General features: G+C 46.5%; 1 protein-coding gene across 2 annotated transcripts in view; it reads right to left on the bottom strand.

The window, feature by feature from the left end:
• Nucleotides 1-18,839, bottom strand: part of LOC137528920 (cytochrome P450 2H2-like) — a 92,961-nt gene that overhangs the window by 26,195 nt on the left and 47,927 nt on the right. For both annotated transcript variants that reach the window (XM_068250685.1, XM_068250684.1), the window contains exons 5-7: nt 5,855-6,031; nt 4,197-4,338; nt 3,236-3,423 (exon numbers count right to left, since the gene is read on the bottom strand). In XM_068250685.1, the coding sequence (XP_068106786.1) occupies nt 3,236-3,423; nt 4,197-4,338; nt 5,855-6,031 (507 nt within the window). The remainder of the gene's footprint in view (nt 1-3,235; nt 3,424-4,196; nt 4,339-5,854; nt 6,032-18,839) is intronic.

The raw sequence follows: 18,839 nt of genomic DNA, 5'->3' as shown, positions 1-18,839 counted from the left end.
TTTGGGTATCACCATTGATTCAGGTGAAATGGAGTTTCGCCTACCAGAAGCTAAATTGGTAAAACTTAAAAATTTAATTTTTACCATGTTGAGAAAAAAGAAAGTTTTGTTAAAAGAATTACAATCCTTGCTAGGTTGTTTGGCTTTTGCTACTCGCATAATGCCAATGGGCCGAGTTTTCTCTCGGCGCTTGTCTGGTGCTACCAAAGGTTTAAAATCCCCCTTTTCTCATATCAGGTTAACAATGGAGCTAAAAGAAGATTTGCTAGTATGGGCAGAGTTTCTTAATTCGTATAATGGTAGATCCATTTGGCAGGAAGACTTCTTAACAAACACAGATTTAAATTTTTTCACGGACGCTTCCGGCAGTGTAGGCTGCGGGGCGTTCTGGGATAATCGTTGGTTCTGTGCATGTTGGCCTTCAGAATGGCTACAGAAGGAGGTGACGGGGAACATGGTTCTGCTAGAAATATTCCCTGTCGTAGCAGCAATGTACATTTGGGGACATCAATTTCAAGGTAAAAGGATACTAGTACAGTCAGACAATAAAGGGGTGGTGTATTCAATTAATTGCCTTTCTTCCAAGTCACCGCCAGTGGTAAGGTTATTAAGATTGTTAGTGCTGTACACTTTAAAATTTAATATCTGGCTAAAAGCACAGCATGTCCCAGGAATAAGCAATGATATCGCGGATGCTCTTTCCCGATTTCAGATGGAAAGGTTCCGGTCTCTGGCTCCATTAGCATATCCAGTGGGGGAAGAAGTGCCTCTCTTTCTTTGGAGTCTAATTTGGAATTAATTGCCACAAAGATTCAACAATCTGTCTCCATAGCTACCTGGAGGGCTTACTCAACAGCATGGAGAGACTGAGTTAATTTTGTTCATTTATTAGGCTCATCTGAATACCAAGTTTCAGAGGGTTTGGTTTTGCAGTATATTGCTTGCAGTTTGGCAAAAGGTCTGTCACATTCACATATTTCTAAATCACTGGCGGGTATTTCATTTTTTCTCAAGTTAAAAAATCTTCCCGCTTGCAATTCTTATTTTTCTGTCAAGCAGGTTTTAAAAGGTCATAAGCGTTTTTCCAAGAAGCCTGATGCTAGGCATCCGATTTCTTTGGAATTTTTGGATAAATTATGGGAAGCCACCTCTTCCGTTTGTTTTTCAAATTTTGAATCTCTTCTTTTTCGCTGTGCTTTTTGTTTAATGTTTTTTGCCGCCCTTCGTGTTTCTGAACTCATTCCGCGTTCTAAATCTTCTTCCAATGGTTTGAAATATGGGAATGTGACTGTTTCGGCAGACAAAGTAGTGATTTTCCTTGAATCCTCTAAGTCTGATCAGTTAGGGAAAGGTTCTCTAATTGAGTTAAATTCATGGGATGGGCATAAGTTATGCCCAGTAAACAATGTTTGTAATTTCCTGCAGGTACGGGGTACTTCACCTGGTATTTTACTTCGACACAGGGATGGATTAGCCTTGTCGATATTTCAGTTTACTTCAGTGCTAAATTTATGCGTTTCAGCGGCGGGTTTAGAGGGTTACAAATTAACATCACACTCATTCCGTATTGGCGCCGCCACAGAGGCTGCCAGACTGGGTCTTTCTGACAGTGTCATCAAAAAGATGGGTAGATGGAAGTCTGGAGCTTTTAAGCTTTATATTCGCCCATAATATTTATTTCTGTTTCAGGGGCAAGGACGGTAGTCTGGATAGTGGGCCATTCCTTTGTCTTTTGGGCCCATAACAGAGCCTATAGAAGATGCTACTCAACAAACCTGAACTTGGATCCTGTTAATTTTTCAGTCTTTTGGCATGGTGTTAGAGGAATGTCGTGGCATCAATTCAAGTATGTTATGTTTGATCTTATCAGTGTTTGGCCAGCCCCTGATGTCCTAATCATTCATTTAGGTGGGAAAGACATAGGAAAAATGAAGTCTCTCGAACTATTTTTTAATATTAGGGATGATCTCGCAATGTGTTCAGCTCTCTTCCCAAATGCGAAAATTGTTTTTTCAGAGATTATTCCACGCTGGCTATGGTACCAAGCTTCCAATCTTCTCCCATGTGAGAAGATTAGGAGGCGTCTGAACCACAAATTGGAGAAATTCCTCCCTAATATTGGGGGTTTTTCTTTCAGGCACGTGGATCTTGAAGGAGGCCCCCAAGGGTTATATCGACAGGATCTAGTGCATCTGAGCGATGTTGGCTTAGATATTTTTAATTGGAACCTCCAGTGCTGTGTAGAAAAGGCCGTTGGTGGGGTGCCAGGCTAGTTCGCCTGGCGGGTGGGGTCCTACGGAGTCTTTATTCAGGTTGTGTGGTCTGAACCGTATTGGTGGATCATATTATTTAACGTGTTTATATTTATATCTGATTTTAAGTGTTATTTAATAAAGTTATTTTAAGGACCTCAACCTTTTTTATTATTATTACTTAATCAATAAAGATGGCCACGGCCTTTTAAATGCCAAGCCTGGAGTCTTATTTATTATTTATTTATATAGCTATTATCTTAGAGTATAGTAATTAACAGTGTTTGCCTACAGTCCCATGAAAAGGGCCAATATGAATAATAATTGGCGCTACATGGGTCTGTGGTAAACCTGAGGCATATAGTTAACATTCAAGTTTCCCTCTGTGAGGTAGCAAGGATTTTGATTGGCTGAGGAGTAGCTGCAGAAAGGCGTTGCTTCAAGGAAACAGGTGATTGGTCGGCGCTCCTGGCAGGTGAAGTTCTGCCAGGTGTTGCTAAGGTTAAACATTGTTGCGCCAGCCAATCACAATCACCTTAGGTGTATATAAGAAGGGTCCATCGGCAGTATCTCTGCCTTTTGTTCAGAAGCGGTCTGGGTGAGCTCCCCTCCCACCCTTCCCCTTTGTTTCTTACAGGTCACTACGTCGTGGCAAGTCTTTATTGATCAACATCACGCCATCGAGTGTGGATGAATGTAGTTGGGGTCCTACGGAGTCTTTATTCAGGTTGTGTGGTCTGAACCGTATTGGTGGATCATATTATTTAACGTGTTTATATTTATATCTGATTTTAAGTGTTATTTAATAAAGTTATTTTAAGGACCTCAACCTTTTTTATTATTATTACTTAATCAATAAAGATGGCCACGGCCTTTTAAATGCCAAGCCTGGAGTCTTATTTATTATTTATTTATATAGCTATTATCTTAGAGTATAGTAATTAACAGTGTTTGCCTACAGTCCCATGTTCTAAGAAGAGCACCTTGGGAATGTGATATCCTCTAAAGGTTGTATCAGTGCTGGCTGCATGGGCTAGTCCTGTTGGTACAATATCCGCAAACCTCTGGATCTCATGGATGACGGCATCTGTGTATGGCATCTTACTCCTATCTTCCACTGATGGACAACGATCTCTGCCAATAACACTGTCAATCTCTTTGTGGATTCTTTCTGGAGTATAAAAAATAAAATAGAAGGAAACAAAGTGATCAGTTACATCAGTTACTTCTATAGCTGCAGCTTGCGGACAAAAAATGGTTATTAGGGAGGGAGACTTAGGTACTACAGTGCAACACCTTTACTATGCATAGAGCTGTGCACTAGGGGCTTTTTGGTGTGCACTAGTGGCTTTTTGGTGCGCACTCCTCCTCCATATGCAGCCTCACTGGCGTGCTCAAGTAATGTAGTAGATGTAGGATATACAAAGAAGGCGAGATGCTGGCACTGCTGTGAACTCTGATTTATTAATACAAATTCTAAAACCACAAGTGCAGTCTTTCAAGCATGAAAAAATAGATGGTGCACATACCAGAGTGAGAGGAGGCACAATGATGGTGGTGGGTACTGGGTACAGGATGCCTGATGTCCGTTTCACGCCTAGTTGCGCTTCTACGGAGGCTATGTTGAAGCGCAACGGCATTCTGTACCCAGCACCCACCACCATCATTGTGCCTCCTTTCACTCTGGTATCTGCACCATCTATTTTTTTCATGCTTGCAAGACTGCACTTGTGATTTTACAGTTTGTATCAATAAATCAGCGTTCACAGCAGTGCCAGCATCTCACCTTCTTTGTATATCCTACAGCTGTCAAAATGTTGTGCCTGTTCCGTCTTTGCATTTTCAACCATTTCATGAAATAAAGCAGTAATTTGGACAGTCTCCAGACTATTTTTCGTACCACCTTACTTCATTGAACCTTACTCAGGATGTGATAAACCTTACCTTGTATGTGGGGGTATTTGAGTAGTATCAGGAAGCCATATCTCAGTGATAAACTTGTGGTTTCAGTTCCAGCAAAGAACAAATCAGATACTGTTCCGACTAAGTTATCATCATGGAATTCTGTTTTTGGGTTGGTCCTTTCCTGAAATATATGTTCATAGTTTTTTTAAATATATAGGCCCCATACAATGCTATTAAGGGGATCATTTTCTGGTAATTAAAGGACTACTGTGTGCAGGCAGACATCCTGTACCCGCGCAGCCACTCACCAATACTCCAGTCCCTGCCTCTGGTTCACTTCTGGAATTTGCTACTTTAAAGTCGGAAAACCACTGCGCCTGGCGACTGTGTCCTTGCTTCCGCTGACGTCACCAGGAGTGTATTGCGCAGGCCCAGTATGGTCTGTGCCTGCACGGTACGCTCCTAGTGACGTCAGCAGGAGCGCGGACACAGCTGTACAGGCACAATGGTTTTCCGACTTTAAAGTCGGAAATTCCAGAAGTAAACCGGAGGTGGGGCCCGGAGAATCGGTGAGTGGCTGCGCGGGCACAGGACGTCTTCGGGTGACCTTTAGAAGCCCCGGGTAAGTTCAACTTATTTTCCACCGACCCCCCCCTACAGTAGTCCTTTAAGTGGTACAGCCAAGGCTTCCATGCAGCAATATTGACTGCTATTGCTTTAATCTCAGAATGTGCTCTAGATAGAGGACGGAGTACCTGGTTGCAGAATTACCCACACTGATGTATCTCCACCTACATAAATTATAAACTGTTATAGGGTGCAGTGGTGGTGGATAGGGTTTGCCACAGCCAGTTGGTGTTTGGCCATCTACTGAACCCACAGGAACGTGGAGGTCAAGCTTTAGAGAAAAAAACCAGATGTGTTTCACTCAATATAAGAGCTCCTCTTATTCCATGGCCAATGGTTTAAACACATAGCTGTGAAAGGCTACATGCAGCACACACACATTGGTGGTATTCCTGATCAAAGGGTTGATATTCTTTAGTCTGGAAAACTTCCAGTGTACACTTCAGTAGGAAATTCTGGAGACCAAAGCATAAACAACAAAGGTACAAAACCTTGTGCGTTACTTTTTGTTGAACAAACTAGTCTGTTGACAGAGAAGGTAGAAGTTTGAGTTTGTAAGTCTGGAGGTACCCAGACACAACCTTTCTAGTGACCAGAGGTGAGGGTAATGTAGCTTTGGCATATGTGGTCTATCGGCTGATGGTTCCACCCCTTCTGTTGCATACAGCTTACATTCAGATGCTGTGATGGAAGGAATGGTTCACAAAATGTAATAGTGTAATGACACAAGAAGGATGTAGTCATCGGTTGAGGGATCATACATGGCAGAGTTGCATCAGATCCCATGCTGGCAAGTGGCCACAAGGCTTGTGTATGGGTACCTTTAGGTTTATTACATGCTTATAGTGATTTCTCTTATGTAATTAGACCATGTTGAGCTTAAAGTTGTTCAATAAAGGGTAGTGAGCTACCGTACACACGCAAGCCGAATTAAACTCGGCCAAGGTGGCTGTTAAGTTTCACTTTAGCCCAAAAATGTATTGTGTGTTCAGAAGCCTCCTGACATCTCCCAAAGAAGCAAGTAGAAGCCGTGATTCTTGTTCTAAATGGCAAACATTAAACGTTCTTACCTCCTGCATCTTAATGAGGAAGCAGTCTATGAAGTCACGGGGGCAGTTCTCATCCAGCGTCTCCTTGTGGGCTTTCACCATATCTCTCAAAGACTGTTTAAAGTTTTCAAAATATGTGAAGAGCTTCTGGTGAGGACCTGGAATGTAGCTCATTACTTTTGGAAAAAAGTTAAAAAGCTGAAACAAAATAAAGAGGTATTATTTTAACAATGCTTATATGTGTATTATTTTATGTACTTTAAAATATCTACATTACTGTGTGAAAGTTTTATTTGTTTTTTTTATTTGTTTTATTGTTTTTATTTTAAGGCATGTGACACTATGCAATAATAGGTGTTTGCTTGGGGGCAAAGAGTGAACGTTTACAAAATACATGTTTGGTGAGAGGAACAGGAAAGGGTACATACTGTACTGCCACAGCACTTGTTTGTAGTGAAGGGGGGTGGAGGGAGGGGGAGTAAACATTCAGTACACTATCGGATAACACCCCATGGATATTTTGTAATAATTATAATTGTATCAGCATTTGTATTGATGGATATCTGAAATGTTAACAGTAGCAGCCTGGGTTTCTACCCTAGGTTTATACTCAAGTCAAACAATTGTTCTGTTGTCTGAAAGTAAAATGAAGTACCTTGGTATATACCCGAATCGGTTTATATTCGAGTGTATACAGGTAAGCCAGATCATTCTGTATGAGCATTTGTCCGTGCAGGACACAAGAGGCCACATAGATATACACCAAACTATCTGAAACAGCTTTTTAGACAATCAGGACTATACAGAACAAATAAAGCTACAAAAGGGTGGCACCCCCACAGTGGCTTAACTAAGGAGCTTGGGGCCCCAGTGCAAGTGTTACATAGGGCCCCAAGCACTCTACTGATATGGAGCCCCAAAACCAACAAAGGATAGTTGGTTGTTGGTGCCAGACGGGACGGTCTGAGTATTTCACAATCTACTCAGTTACTGGGATTTTCACGCACAGCCATTTCTAGGGTTTACATAGAATGGTGTGAAAAGGGAAAAACATCCAGTATGCGGCAGTCCTGTGGGGGAAAATGCCTTGTTGATGCTAGAGGTCAGAGGAAAATGGGACGACTGATTCAAGCTGATAGAAGAGCAATGTTGACTGAAATAACTCGTTACAATCGAGGTGTGCAGCAAAGCATTTGTGAAACCACAACATGCACAACCTTGAGGCAGATGGGCTACAACAGCAGAAGACCCCACCGGGTACCACTCATCTCCACTACAAATTGGAAAAAGAGGCTACAATATGCACAAGCTCACCAAAATTGGACAGTTGAACACTGGAAAAATGTTGCCTGGTCTGATGAGTCTCGATAGAAAATTTGGCGTAAACAGAATGAGAACATGGATCCATCATGCCTTGTTGTTGGTGGTGGTGTAATGGTGTGGGGGATGTTTTCTTGGCACACTTTAGGCCCCATAGTGCCAATTGGGCATCGTTTAAATGCCATGGGCTACCTGAGCATTCTTTCTGACCATGTCCATCCCTTCATGACCACCATGTACCCATCCTCTGATGGCTACTTCCAGCAGGATAATGCACCATGTCACAAAGCTCAAATCATTTAAAATTGGTTTCTTGAACATGACAATGTGTTCACTGTACTAAAATGGACCCCACATTCACCAGATCTCAACCCAATTATCCATACTACACTTACAATTGATTATATCATATTTTTTTTTTCGCTTCAGTGTCACTTTAAGTCCTGCATTGAAGCTTGCTTCTGATATCAGCCCTTTGCTCAGCAGCTTGAAACTCACAGGGGCATAACACTAGACCCCACTATCCCTGCCTTCCCTTCAAGATTTATCAAATTAGCTGTAGCGGAGTGTGATACATTACCTCCTTCTGGTGGCAGGACAGTTCCTTTCTCCTCTCTGCATCATAGCAGTGTGCCCTGCAGCCAATGTCCTTGCGGCTCCTGATTAGAGTTGTCCCAAATGGTTCGCACGCAAACTTTCTCGCGTGAACATCGGTGGTTCGCGTTTGCGATCGAACGCAAACTTTATGCGAGTTCGACCCGCCCTCTATACTACATAATTGGGCTAAACTTTGACCCTCTACATCACAGTCAGCAGACACATGGCAGCCAATCAGGCTGCACTCCCTCCTGAACTCCCCCCCCCCCCCCCCAGAGGCGTAGCTAGGGTTTTCAGCGCCCGGGGACAAAGACTATTAATGCGCCCCCTAAGGTGAAGGGTCGTGACCAAATGTGGGCGTGGTTATGGGTGCTCCACATTTGGTCACGCCCCTTCAAATGTACATGGAGGGTAGCAGGCTCACGCTCCCCCACCCTCCCTCAGTATGTACCTTCCAGCATGTTCCAAGACAAATTCAGCAATCATGAGCCCCCCCCCCCCATCAAGACAAATTTCGCAATCATGAGCAAACATGAGGCCCCCAACATGACCAACTCAGCAATCATGAGGCCCCCAACAAGACAAATTTAGCAATCCTGAGGCCCTCAACAAGACAAATTCAGCAATCATGAGGCCCCTAACAAGACAAATTCAGCAATCATGAGGCCCCTAACAAGACAAATTCAGCGATCTTGAGGCCCCCAACAAATCATGAAGCCCCCAACAAGACAAATTCAGTAACCATGAGGCCCCCAACAAGACAAATTCAGCAGTCATGAGGTACATAAATAGACAGCATTTCACATAAATAGGCAGAATGCCCCCTTAATATAGTAGACACCTCTCACCTGGCAGCAGTTCCCCAAAATACACTCAATCTGACAGCAGTGCTTCCCCAATAATAGGTAGCCCCAGGTCTATAGGTGTCCCCAGAATAGGTGGCCAGCAGTATAGATGTGCCCAGAACAGGTAGCCAGGGGTAGAGATGTCCACAGAACAGGTAGCCAGGGGTATATGTGCCCAGTATATGTAGGCAGGGGTATGTGTCCCCAGTATATGTAGCCAGAGGTATATGTGCCCAGTATATGTAGCCAGGGGTATATATGCCCAGTATATGTAGGCAGGGGTATATGTACCCAGTATATGTAGTTAGGGGTATATGTGCCCAGTATATGTAGGCAGGGGTATATGTGCCCAGAGTAGGTAGCCAGGGGTATATGTGCCCAGAGTTGGTAGCCAGGGGTATATGCCCAGTATATGTAGTTAGGGGTATATGTGCCCAATATATGTAGCCAGGGGTATATGTGCCCAGAGTAGGTAGCCAGGGGTATATGTGCCCAGAGTAGGTAGCCAGGGGTATATGTGCCCAGAGTAGGTAGCCAGGGGTATATGCCCAGTATATGTAGTTAGGGGTATATGTGCCCAATATATGTAGGCAGGGGTATATGTGCCCAGAGTAGGTAGCCAGGGGTATATGCCCAGTATATGTAGTTAGGGGTATATGTGCCCAATATATGTAGCCAGGGGTATATGTGCCCAGAGTAGGTAGCCAGGGGTATATGTGCCCAGAGTAGGTAGCCAGGGGTATATGTGCCCAGAGTAGGTAGCCAGGGGTATATACCCAGTATATGCAGTTAGGGGTATATGTGCCCAATATATGTAGGCAGGGGTATATGTGCCCAGAGTAGGTAGCCAGGGGTATATGTGCCCAGAGTAGGTAGCCAGGGGTATATGCCCAGTATATGTAGCTAGGGGTATATGTGCCCAATATATGTAGCCAGGGGTATATGTGCCCAGAGTAGGTAGCCAGGGGTATATGTGCCCAGAGTAGGTAGCCAGGGGTATATGTGCCCAGAGTAGGTAGCCAGGGGTATATACCCAGTATATGCAGTTAGGGGTATATGTGCCCAATATATGTAGGCAGGGGTATATGTGCCCAGAGTAGGTAGCCAGGGGTATATGTGCCCAGAGTAGGTAGCAAGGGGTATATGTGCCCAGAGTAGGTAGCCAGGGGTATATGTGCTCAGAGTAGGTAGCCGGGGGTATATGCCCAGTATATGTAGTTAGGGGTATATGTGCCCAATATATGTAGGCAGGGGTATATGTGCCCAGAGTAGGTAGCCAGGGGTATATGTGCCCAGAGTAGGTAGCCAGGGGTATATGTGCCCAGAGTAGGTAGCCAGGGGTATATGTGCCCAGAGTAGGTAGCCAGGTCAGGTGTCCCCCTCCCCAGCAGGAGGGGAGCAGCGCAGAGAAGAGGAAGAGCTGCTCTCCCTCCCTCGCTGTCCCCTCCAATGTCCGGGTGGCTGGCAGCGGCGGGCGGAACTTACCTCCGTCTCGTCGCAGCGCCGGATGGATCTGCCACTACTCTGGTCTGGTCCAGACCAGAGCAGCGGCTGCGCACCCGAACTTCCGGCCGGCGCTGGAGCGAGACGGAGGTGAGTTCCGCCCGCCGCTGCCAGCCACCCGGACATTGGAGGGGACAGCGAGGGAGGGAGAGCACCTAAGGTAAGGGAAGGAGGGGGGAGATGGCCCCCCTTCCCCACCGTCCGCACAGCTCTCCCTCTTCTCTGCGCTGCTCCCCTCACCCGCCGGCGCCGCTAAAAAAAAACAAAAACCCCGCAGCGCAGCCAGGCGGAGGGCGCCCTTGGGGACCAGGCGCCCCGGGGCACTTGTCCTACCCCGACCCCCCTAGCTCCGCGCCTGCCCCCCCCTTATATAAGGCAGCAGCGTCGGCTATGATCTCACTCTGTCAGGGCCGGGCCGAGGCATAGGCTGGAGAGGTTCCAGCCTCAGGGCGCAGTGTAAGAGGGGGCGCAGAATTCATTCAGCTGTCATTCCTAATTGTGTTCGAAGCAGAAAGAAATAAGAAAAGGGGATACATAGTGACTGCAAGCCAGATAACTACATATTAAGGTGTTGGGGAGGTTGGGGGCCCTGTGGCGCCTCTTAGTCTAATAGCATTCAGTGTGTGACGGCTGGGGTGGCAGGGATGGAGGGGCACACTTTGGTGTCTCAGCCTTGGGTGCTGGAGGACCTTGTCCCGGCTCTGCACTCTGTGTACTGCTGTAAGTGAGGGAAAGTAGAGGAACCTGCTGCAGAGATAGGGAAAGCTTAGTTAGGCTCTTGTAGCTTGCTCCTACCTGATATTTGTTGTTGAAAAGCACCACAAAAAGAGCTCTTTTCAGAGCGAATGTTTTTGTGAAGTGTTTTTTTTTTTTTTTGTGCCACTGACACTGCATTATACAGCCCTGTGTGTCGCAGCTGGCCCTTTGTTAATTGCTATACTGTGCCAGGCCCAGCACATTTAGTGTATACCTTTCACTGGCACTGGACCTGTGTGTGTGTTCAGCTGCACATTGTATTGTGTAATACCAGTCCGTGCATACCTGTAACTACACCTGTGACTGACCGCACATTGTATTATTTACCAGCAGTAACTGCATACCTTTTACTGCACCTGTGTATGTGGCAGCTGCACATTGTATTGTGTAATACCAGTCCATGCATACCTGTAACTACACCTGTGACTGACCGCACATTGTAATATATACCAGCAGTCACTGCATTCATTTTCACTGGACCTGTGTGTGTGACAGCTGCACATTGTATTGTGTAATACCAGTCCGTGCATACCTGTAACTACACCTGTGACTGACCGCACATTGTATTATATACCAGCAGTCAGTGCATTCATTTTTACTGGACCTGTGTGTGTGACAGCTGCACATTGTATTGTGTAATACCAGTCTGTGCATACCTGTAACTGCACCTGTGACTGACCACACATTGTATTATATACCAGCAGCCAGTACATACCTTTTACTGCACCTGTGTGTGTGAGACAGCTGCACATTTTATTGTGTAATACCAGTCCGTGCATACCTGTAACTGCACCTGTGACTGACCGCACATTGTATTATATGCCAGTAGTCAGTGCATTCATTTTCCCTGGACCTGTGTGTGTGACAGCTGCACATTATATTGTGCAATACCAGTCCGTGCATACCTGTAACTACACCTGTGACCACACATTGTATTATATACCAGCAGTCACTGCATACCTTTTACTGCACCTGTGTGACTGCACATTGTTCTACTAGCAGTCACTGCATACCTTTTACTGCACCTGTCTGTGTGACTGCACATTGTTATACCAGTTATACCATTGTTATACACATTGTTATACCAGTCCGTACATACCTGTTAAATGCACCTGTGACCGCACATTGTATTATATACCAGCAGTCAGTGCATCCATTTTCACTGCACCTGTGTGACCGCACATTGTTCTACCAGCAGTCACTGCATACCTTTTACTGCACCTGTCTGTGTGACTGCACATTGTTATACCAGCAGTCACTGCAACTTTTTCACTGCACCTGTGTGACTGCACACTGTATTAGTCAAGTCAGTGCATACCTTTCACTTCACCCCCCCCCCCCCAAATATGGACAAAACAACAAGCAGAGGCAGGCCACCCAACAGGTTTGTGCGAGGTCGTGCTGACGTGATTTCGTGGACCAGTACAGTGCTCAGAAGAAGACACGTGCCATCAACTCCCAAGATTGTCAGGACGTAGTTGACTAACACAGAAAACCTCATCTTCCGCAGCCACCAGCACTACTACAAGCACTACATCCGCTATATTTGACACTTCGCAGGAGTTATTTGGTGGAGAATTAATTGATTCACAGCCATTATTGTTACAACTAGATGAAGGCACTAAGAAAGTTACACCACCTCATACGTCTGGTTAGGCGACACTATGGACATAAGGTGTGAGGAGGAAGATGAAGTACCTGCTGTTGGTGCAGTTTTGGAGGTGTCTGAGGCAAGCAAAGCTGTGGAGGATGATTATGATGATACTATCATGGATCCCACGTATGTTCCCAATAGAAGAGATGAACAGGGGACAGTTCGGAGGGGGAGTCAGAGAGGAGTAGGAGGAGATGAGTTCCTGAAAGAAGCAGGGGGAGCTCGTCGTCAGAAACAGCTGGTGGCAGTGTCCGGCGCCATGTATCGCCACCTATGGACAGCCAGCCAACATGCCCTTCAACGTCAGCTGCTGATGCCACCATAGCGCCATCAACCCAGGGGGGCTCAGCGGTTTGGAAATTTTTTAATGTGTCTGCCTCAGATCGAAGCAAAGCCATCTGTTCTCTCTGCCTCCAAAAATTGAGCCGTGGAAAGGCCAACACTCACGTAGGGACAAGTGCCTTACAAAGGCACCTGGAGAAAAGGCACAAACTGCAATGGGAAGAGCACCTGAGCAAAAGCAGCAGACAAAAGCAAAGCCACCCTCCTCTTCCTCCTTCAGGTGCAGCATCTTCAGCCACATTCTCCCTTGCACCTTCACAGCCACTCTCCTCCACTCCGCCTCTCACCTTAAGCGGTTCCTGCTCCTCTGCCCACAGCAGCAGCCAGGTGTCCGTGAAGGCAGGGCCAGTTCTAGTAACAATGGGGCCCCAGGGCAAAATTAACCCAGGCCCCCCCCCCCCCCCTGACACCCCTTGAACAAAAAATGGCATTATGGGACCTTTGTTGCAGCCAAATTTCCCTCCTGGGCCCCTGAGCCGGGTGCTGACCCTCCCTCCCCTGGGCCCCTGCAGAGTCTTTGGCAGTGTAGTGTCTCACCTACCCATCAGCACAGAAGAGAAGTTACTCTACCTAAGAATTTGCAGAGGCTCCGGGGAGCAACAATTAAGATGGGAGGAGACACCTTAAAGAGTAACTGTCAGGCAAAAACAACTAATTTAAATCTATGTTCCCCTGTGTTAAACAGTGTGGAAGGAAGCCAAATGGCAATATTGAAGTTAAAAAGCTCTCTTAACTTTATTGTTGGCTGAATAGCAGCCTTCCTTATCTCCAGGCTGTTTAAGGAGGCCGCATAAGACTGAAAAGGCTGCAGGCAGCCTGCAGAGCATGATGGGAAGGTTTTTTTTCCTCTCTACAGCCCTCCCTGCACCACCCCTTCATTTCCCTATCCCGCCCTAATCACCTGCTGCAGCCTCATTGGCTACTCCCTCTCTCCTTCCTTCCCCATCCAGACACCCCGAGTGACAGCCACTATCGGCGGCAACCCCTCGCCCCCTCGAGCATCAATCTCTGCATATACTATACAAAAATTCTGTGAAATCCAAACGTGGACAGTGAAATGCATATGTAATGTAAGTACAGCCAGTATTTAGCTACTGATATATGAGTTTTTTGTCTCTGAGACCTTATACCTAACAGCTCCTCTTTAAGGGCCTCTACAGGCTCTGGGGCCCTGGGGCAATTGCCCCCTTTACCTCTATGGTAGCGCCGGCCCTGCGTGAAGGAAATCTTTGAGTGGAAGAAGCCAATGTCTGCCAGTCACCCCCTGGCCCGGCGTCTGACAGCTGGCGTGGCGGAACTGTTATCTCGCCAGCTGTTACTAATGTATGGCGATTGGGACACCGCAGTGGAAGATACCAGGCCGCAATTACTTTTCTCAAAAGGCGATACCCAAACTGTAAAGTGATGTAGAAAAGGCAAGTGGTGTCATCTCTGGCACACAGCGTTGGGTCAAGGGTCTATCTGACCACAGAGGCCTGGTCTGCCAAGCACAGTCAGGAAAGGTACATTACTTATACGGCACATTGGGTCAACCTGGTGACCGCTGGCAATCAGGGAGTACGTGGCTGTGTAGCGGACCTAGTTGTGACACCTCCACGGCTTGCCCCATTGGCTACTGCCACCTCCTCTCCTTCTCCTCCTGCTACGTCCTCTTTGCTGTTGTCGTCCTCCTCGGCTGAGTGGCAGTCCTACTCTACTGGTGCTGCGATCTCCTCTCCAGCTACACACTCCCAGCTCCCTAGGGCCTATGCTGCATGCCAGGTACGACGGTGGTGTCACGCTATCTTGGACATGTCAAAGGCGACAGTCACAATGGAGCAGCTCTCCTGGCTGCTCTGAACAAACAGGTGGATCAGTGGCTGACCCCGCACCAACTGGATATCGGCAACGTGGTGTGTGACAACGGCAGCAATCTCATTTCGGCTTTGAGTTTGGGAAAGTTGACACATGTACCCTGCATGGCACATGTGTTCAACCTTATAATCCAAAGATTTGGATAAGTACCTAGGCTTACAGGAGGTCCTGAAGCAGTCCAGGAAGGTGTGTGGGCAATCATTTCAGGCGGTCCTACATGGCCATGGCGCTCTTGGCCGATATTCAGCGGAAAAACAACATGCTGGAGAGGCGCTTGATTTGTGATAGCTCGACTTTCTGGAATGCAACGCTCTTGATGTTGACCGCCTGCTTCAACAGGAGAAAGCAGTCAAACAGTATCTGTACAACTACAGTCAAAGGAGATGGGGATGTTATGGCCGAAGTACTGGACACTCATGCGTAATGCCTGCAGGCTCATGCGTCCGTTTGAGGAGGTGACAAACCTGGTGAGTCACAGTGAAGGCGCCATCAGCGACTTGATCCCATATGCTTTCTTCCTGGAGCATGCCGTGCGTAGAATTGTGGATCAAGCTGTAAAGGAGGGTGACCAGGAACAGGAGGAGGAAGAGTACTTGGAAATCATCTGCGGCATCATCAACACCTGCGGCATCACAGAGGGGAGAGGTGGTGGAGTAGTCTGGGAAACAGGAGTCAGATGAGGAAGGTGGTTTTTTTGAGGAGGAGCCGGAAGAACAACCACAGCAGGCATCGCAGGGGGCTTGTGCTGCTCACCTTTCCCGTGGTATTGTTCGTGACTGGGGGGAGTAGGAGAACTTAACTGACATCACTGAGGAAGAGCAAGACGAGATGGCTAGTACGGCAGCATCCGACTTTGTGCAGATGGCATCTTTCATGCTGTCCAGCCTGTTTAGGGACCCCGTATAAAAAAAACTCAAGGGGAATGACCTGTACTGGGTGGCAACACTACTAGACCCTCGGTATAAGCACAAAGTGGCGAAGATGTTACCAAATGCCCACAAGGCTGAAAGGATGCAACACTTGAAACACCATTTGACAAGTATGCTTTACAGTGCGTTTAAGGGTGTTGTCACAGAACAACGGAATAAAGGTGCCACTGCCAGCAATCTTCCTCTTCCTCCCATGTCCACGCAGGCAAGGACAGGACGCTCTAGCGATCTCATGGTGATGTCGAACATGCGGACATTCTTTAGTCTAACACCTCGCCTTAGCCATTCCGGATTCACCCTCCACCAACGCCTCGACCGGCAGCTAGCCAACTACCTGGCCTTAAGTGCGGATGTAGACACTCTGAGCAGCGATTAACCCCTGGACTACTGGGTGTGCAGGCTTGACCTGTGGTCATAGCTGTCACATCCAACTTCTGGCTTGCCCTGCCTCAAGCGTCCTGTCAGATAGGACTTTCAGCACAGCTGGAGGCATTGTCAGTGAGAAGAGAAGTCGCCTAGGTCACAAAAGTGTTCAGTACCTCACCTTTATCAAAATGAATGAGGCATGGATCCCGGAGGGCTATTGCCTGCCCAAAGACTAAGTCAGTCCCCACACACAGCATCTTTGCCTGCACGCTGTGTGACTGCCTGCACCAAGACTAAGTTGGTCCCCACACAGCATCTCTGCCTGCAGGCCGCTTTACTGCCTTCTCCACCACCACCAACAGGGTCCAGGACTCCTGGTGGATTCCTGAATTATTAAGGCCGCTGCTAGCAGTGGCCGCTATAATAATTTTTCTGGTGTGTGTACATGCCTGCATAATTTTTCTGGCTGCACTGCGGCTGCAACAACAAAACAAAAGGCATGTACATGTGTCAATTCCCTTTCGTGATAATTTCCTTGCCGCGGTGAAGGGGCTTGCGTATCACAATGAAGCAACGGCCGGTTTTATGAGTGTGTTGGGGTCACACCTGACCCAAGATAATAAGGTCATTGCTTCATTGTAGACAGACCAAATTCGATCGGCTGGACACTCAGTCACTGTTATTCTGTCATTGAGCTACCTCAACCCGACCATATGGGCTTGAAAACCGCCATCGCCTGCCCTCTCGCCATGTTGCGCACCAGTCCAGCATGGCCATTACTACACAAACAGCTGTTTGCGGTACGTTACACAGTGAGTTTAGTCTGTCAGTTTGAAGCAGTACACTACTTACACTACTTGATTGATGTATACACATGCAAGATGTTTTAAAGCACTTCAGGCCTCCAATTTAGCAATGCAATGTGATTTCTGCCCTTAAACCTTGCTGTGTGTCGTAATCCGGATTTTTCCCGGGACTTTTGGAGTGTATCCCACACCGCCATGCCCTCCTCCAGGTGTTAGACCCCTTGAAACATCTTTTCCATAACTTTTGTGGCCAGAATTAGTGTTTGTAGTTTTGAAAGTTCACCTGCCCATTGAAGTCTATTGTGGTTCGCGAAGTTCGCAGGTTCACAAACTTTTGCGGAAGTTTACGTTCGAGGTTCACGAACCTAAAATCGGAGGTTCGAGACAACTCTACTCCTGATGCCTGTCACATGACATGCAGAGATGGAAGCTGCAAAGAGTTATGCTGTACAGCTATAATGCAGAGATGAGTGAGGACCTCTCCTGCTGCTGGATGGAGGTACAGTATCACACTCTGTTGCTGCTATTCTGCTATATCTTGAAGGGTAGGTGGGTTGGTCCATGAATAACTCTGCCAGCTGGCTACCGGTGCTTTCCACCACCTCTTGGCTGGGGGAAATAGTTAAAATATTTTTGTCTAGTACCGTACATGCAAACATAACTAAGAGAAATACATCTGTTTTGAACATTATGCCTTTAACAAAATCAAACTATTGAATTGATAAATCTTTAAGCTCTTGTATAACTCTTCTTTCAGTTTTATTAAAACAGTGCAACTGGTGAGTCCTTTAGGGAGGCTTCTTTGTGTGCAAGGCAGTTTCTTCATAATTTATCTATAATGGTGCATATGGTGGCAACCCTTCATTATCATAATAGGGGTGGATTGGTGGTGGGGGTCAGTTAAGGTTAGGTGTGGAGGAGGGTGGATAAGGTTAGGCATGGGGGGGTGGAGTTAAGGTTTAGACAGGAGGTATGGTTAAGGTTAGGCTTCCTGGGGGTGTTTTTAAGTGTTTAGGCATGGGAGGGGGCGGGGGTTGAGGTTAAGCATCAGTAAGGGAGTGTTCTGTGTTAGGTTAGGTTCTAGTAAAATATCAGTATTATTTTCTGGTATTTTACTACGATAATTAACACTTTTAAAATGAAAAACCAGGGGCGTTTCTAGGGTCCTTGGAGATCGGGGGCACCAGGCGGGGAGGTATAGCGGCAAAAAAATGGGCGTGGCCATGCGGTGAGTGGGCGTGGCCATGGGTGGGGCCAAATGTACATGAACTTAGCAGCGGTGTAAGCTACAGATAACGGACCTGCCCATCGAAATATTGGATGGAGCCCCCTGTCTTTTATTTGGATAATTTACAATCAGTATAGGCATAGATCAAAGATGTATACGCACATACAATTTTGATTGGTCAATCACTGACCTCCAATTTTACCACCCCCGTGCAGTAAGTGGGCCAACAGACAATGAATTTTATGAACAGAGCTAAAATTGGCTAATCAAAATTGTATGTGTGTACCAGGCTTTACAGCTAATACTGTACATACTGAAAGTAGCAGGGATCAGCATACAATATAGCTGGTTTACAATCAGTAAAGGCACAGAGTAACACCTTACACTGGAGGTAAATCAGCACACAGTGCAGGCACTAGAGAACAGCGTGTACTGTACATACTGTAGGCAGCAGAATTCAGCACACTGCAGCTAGCGTGCCAAAAATATGAGGATCACGTTGTGCGGCGTGCTTATCGTGCCGCACCGAAAAATGGGTGGGCCATGGACCAGAATATAGGTGTGGTAACGGGTGGAGACAAATTTACATGAACCTAGCAATGGTGGGACATTAGATTATGACAGTGGTGGCGAACCTTTTGGAGGCCGAGTGCCCAAACTGCAACCCAAAAGTCACTTATCTATCGCAAAGTGGCAACCGCAATTTAAACTAAATACTGTACAAACGTTTTAACTCATACATGAACATTATGGAAAATCCAAGTTGAAAATAAACTGTGAAGATAAACAATTTCATCCATCCTACT

The sequence above is a fragment of the Hyperolius riggenbachi genome, chromosome 8, assembly GCF_040937935.1.
Source record: "Hyperolius riggenbachi isolate aHypRig1 chromosome 8, aHypRig1.pri, whole genome shotgun sequence".
Lineage (NCBI taxonomy): Eukaryota > Metazoa > Chordata > Amphibia > Anura > Hyperoliidae > Hyperolius > Hyperolius riggenbachi.
This window is presented reverse-complemented; position numbering and strand designations above follow the sequence as displayed.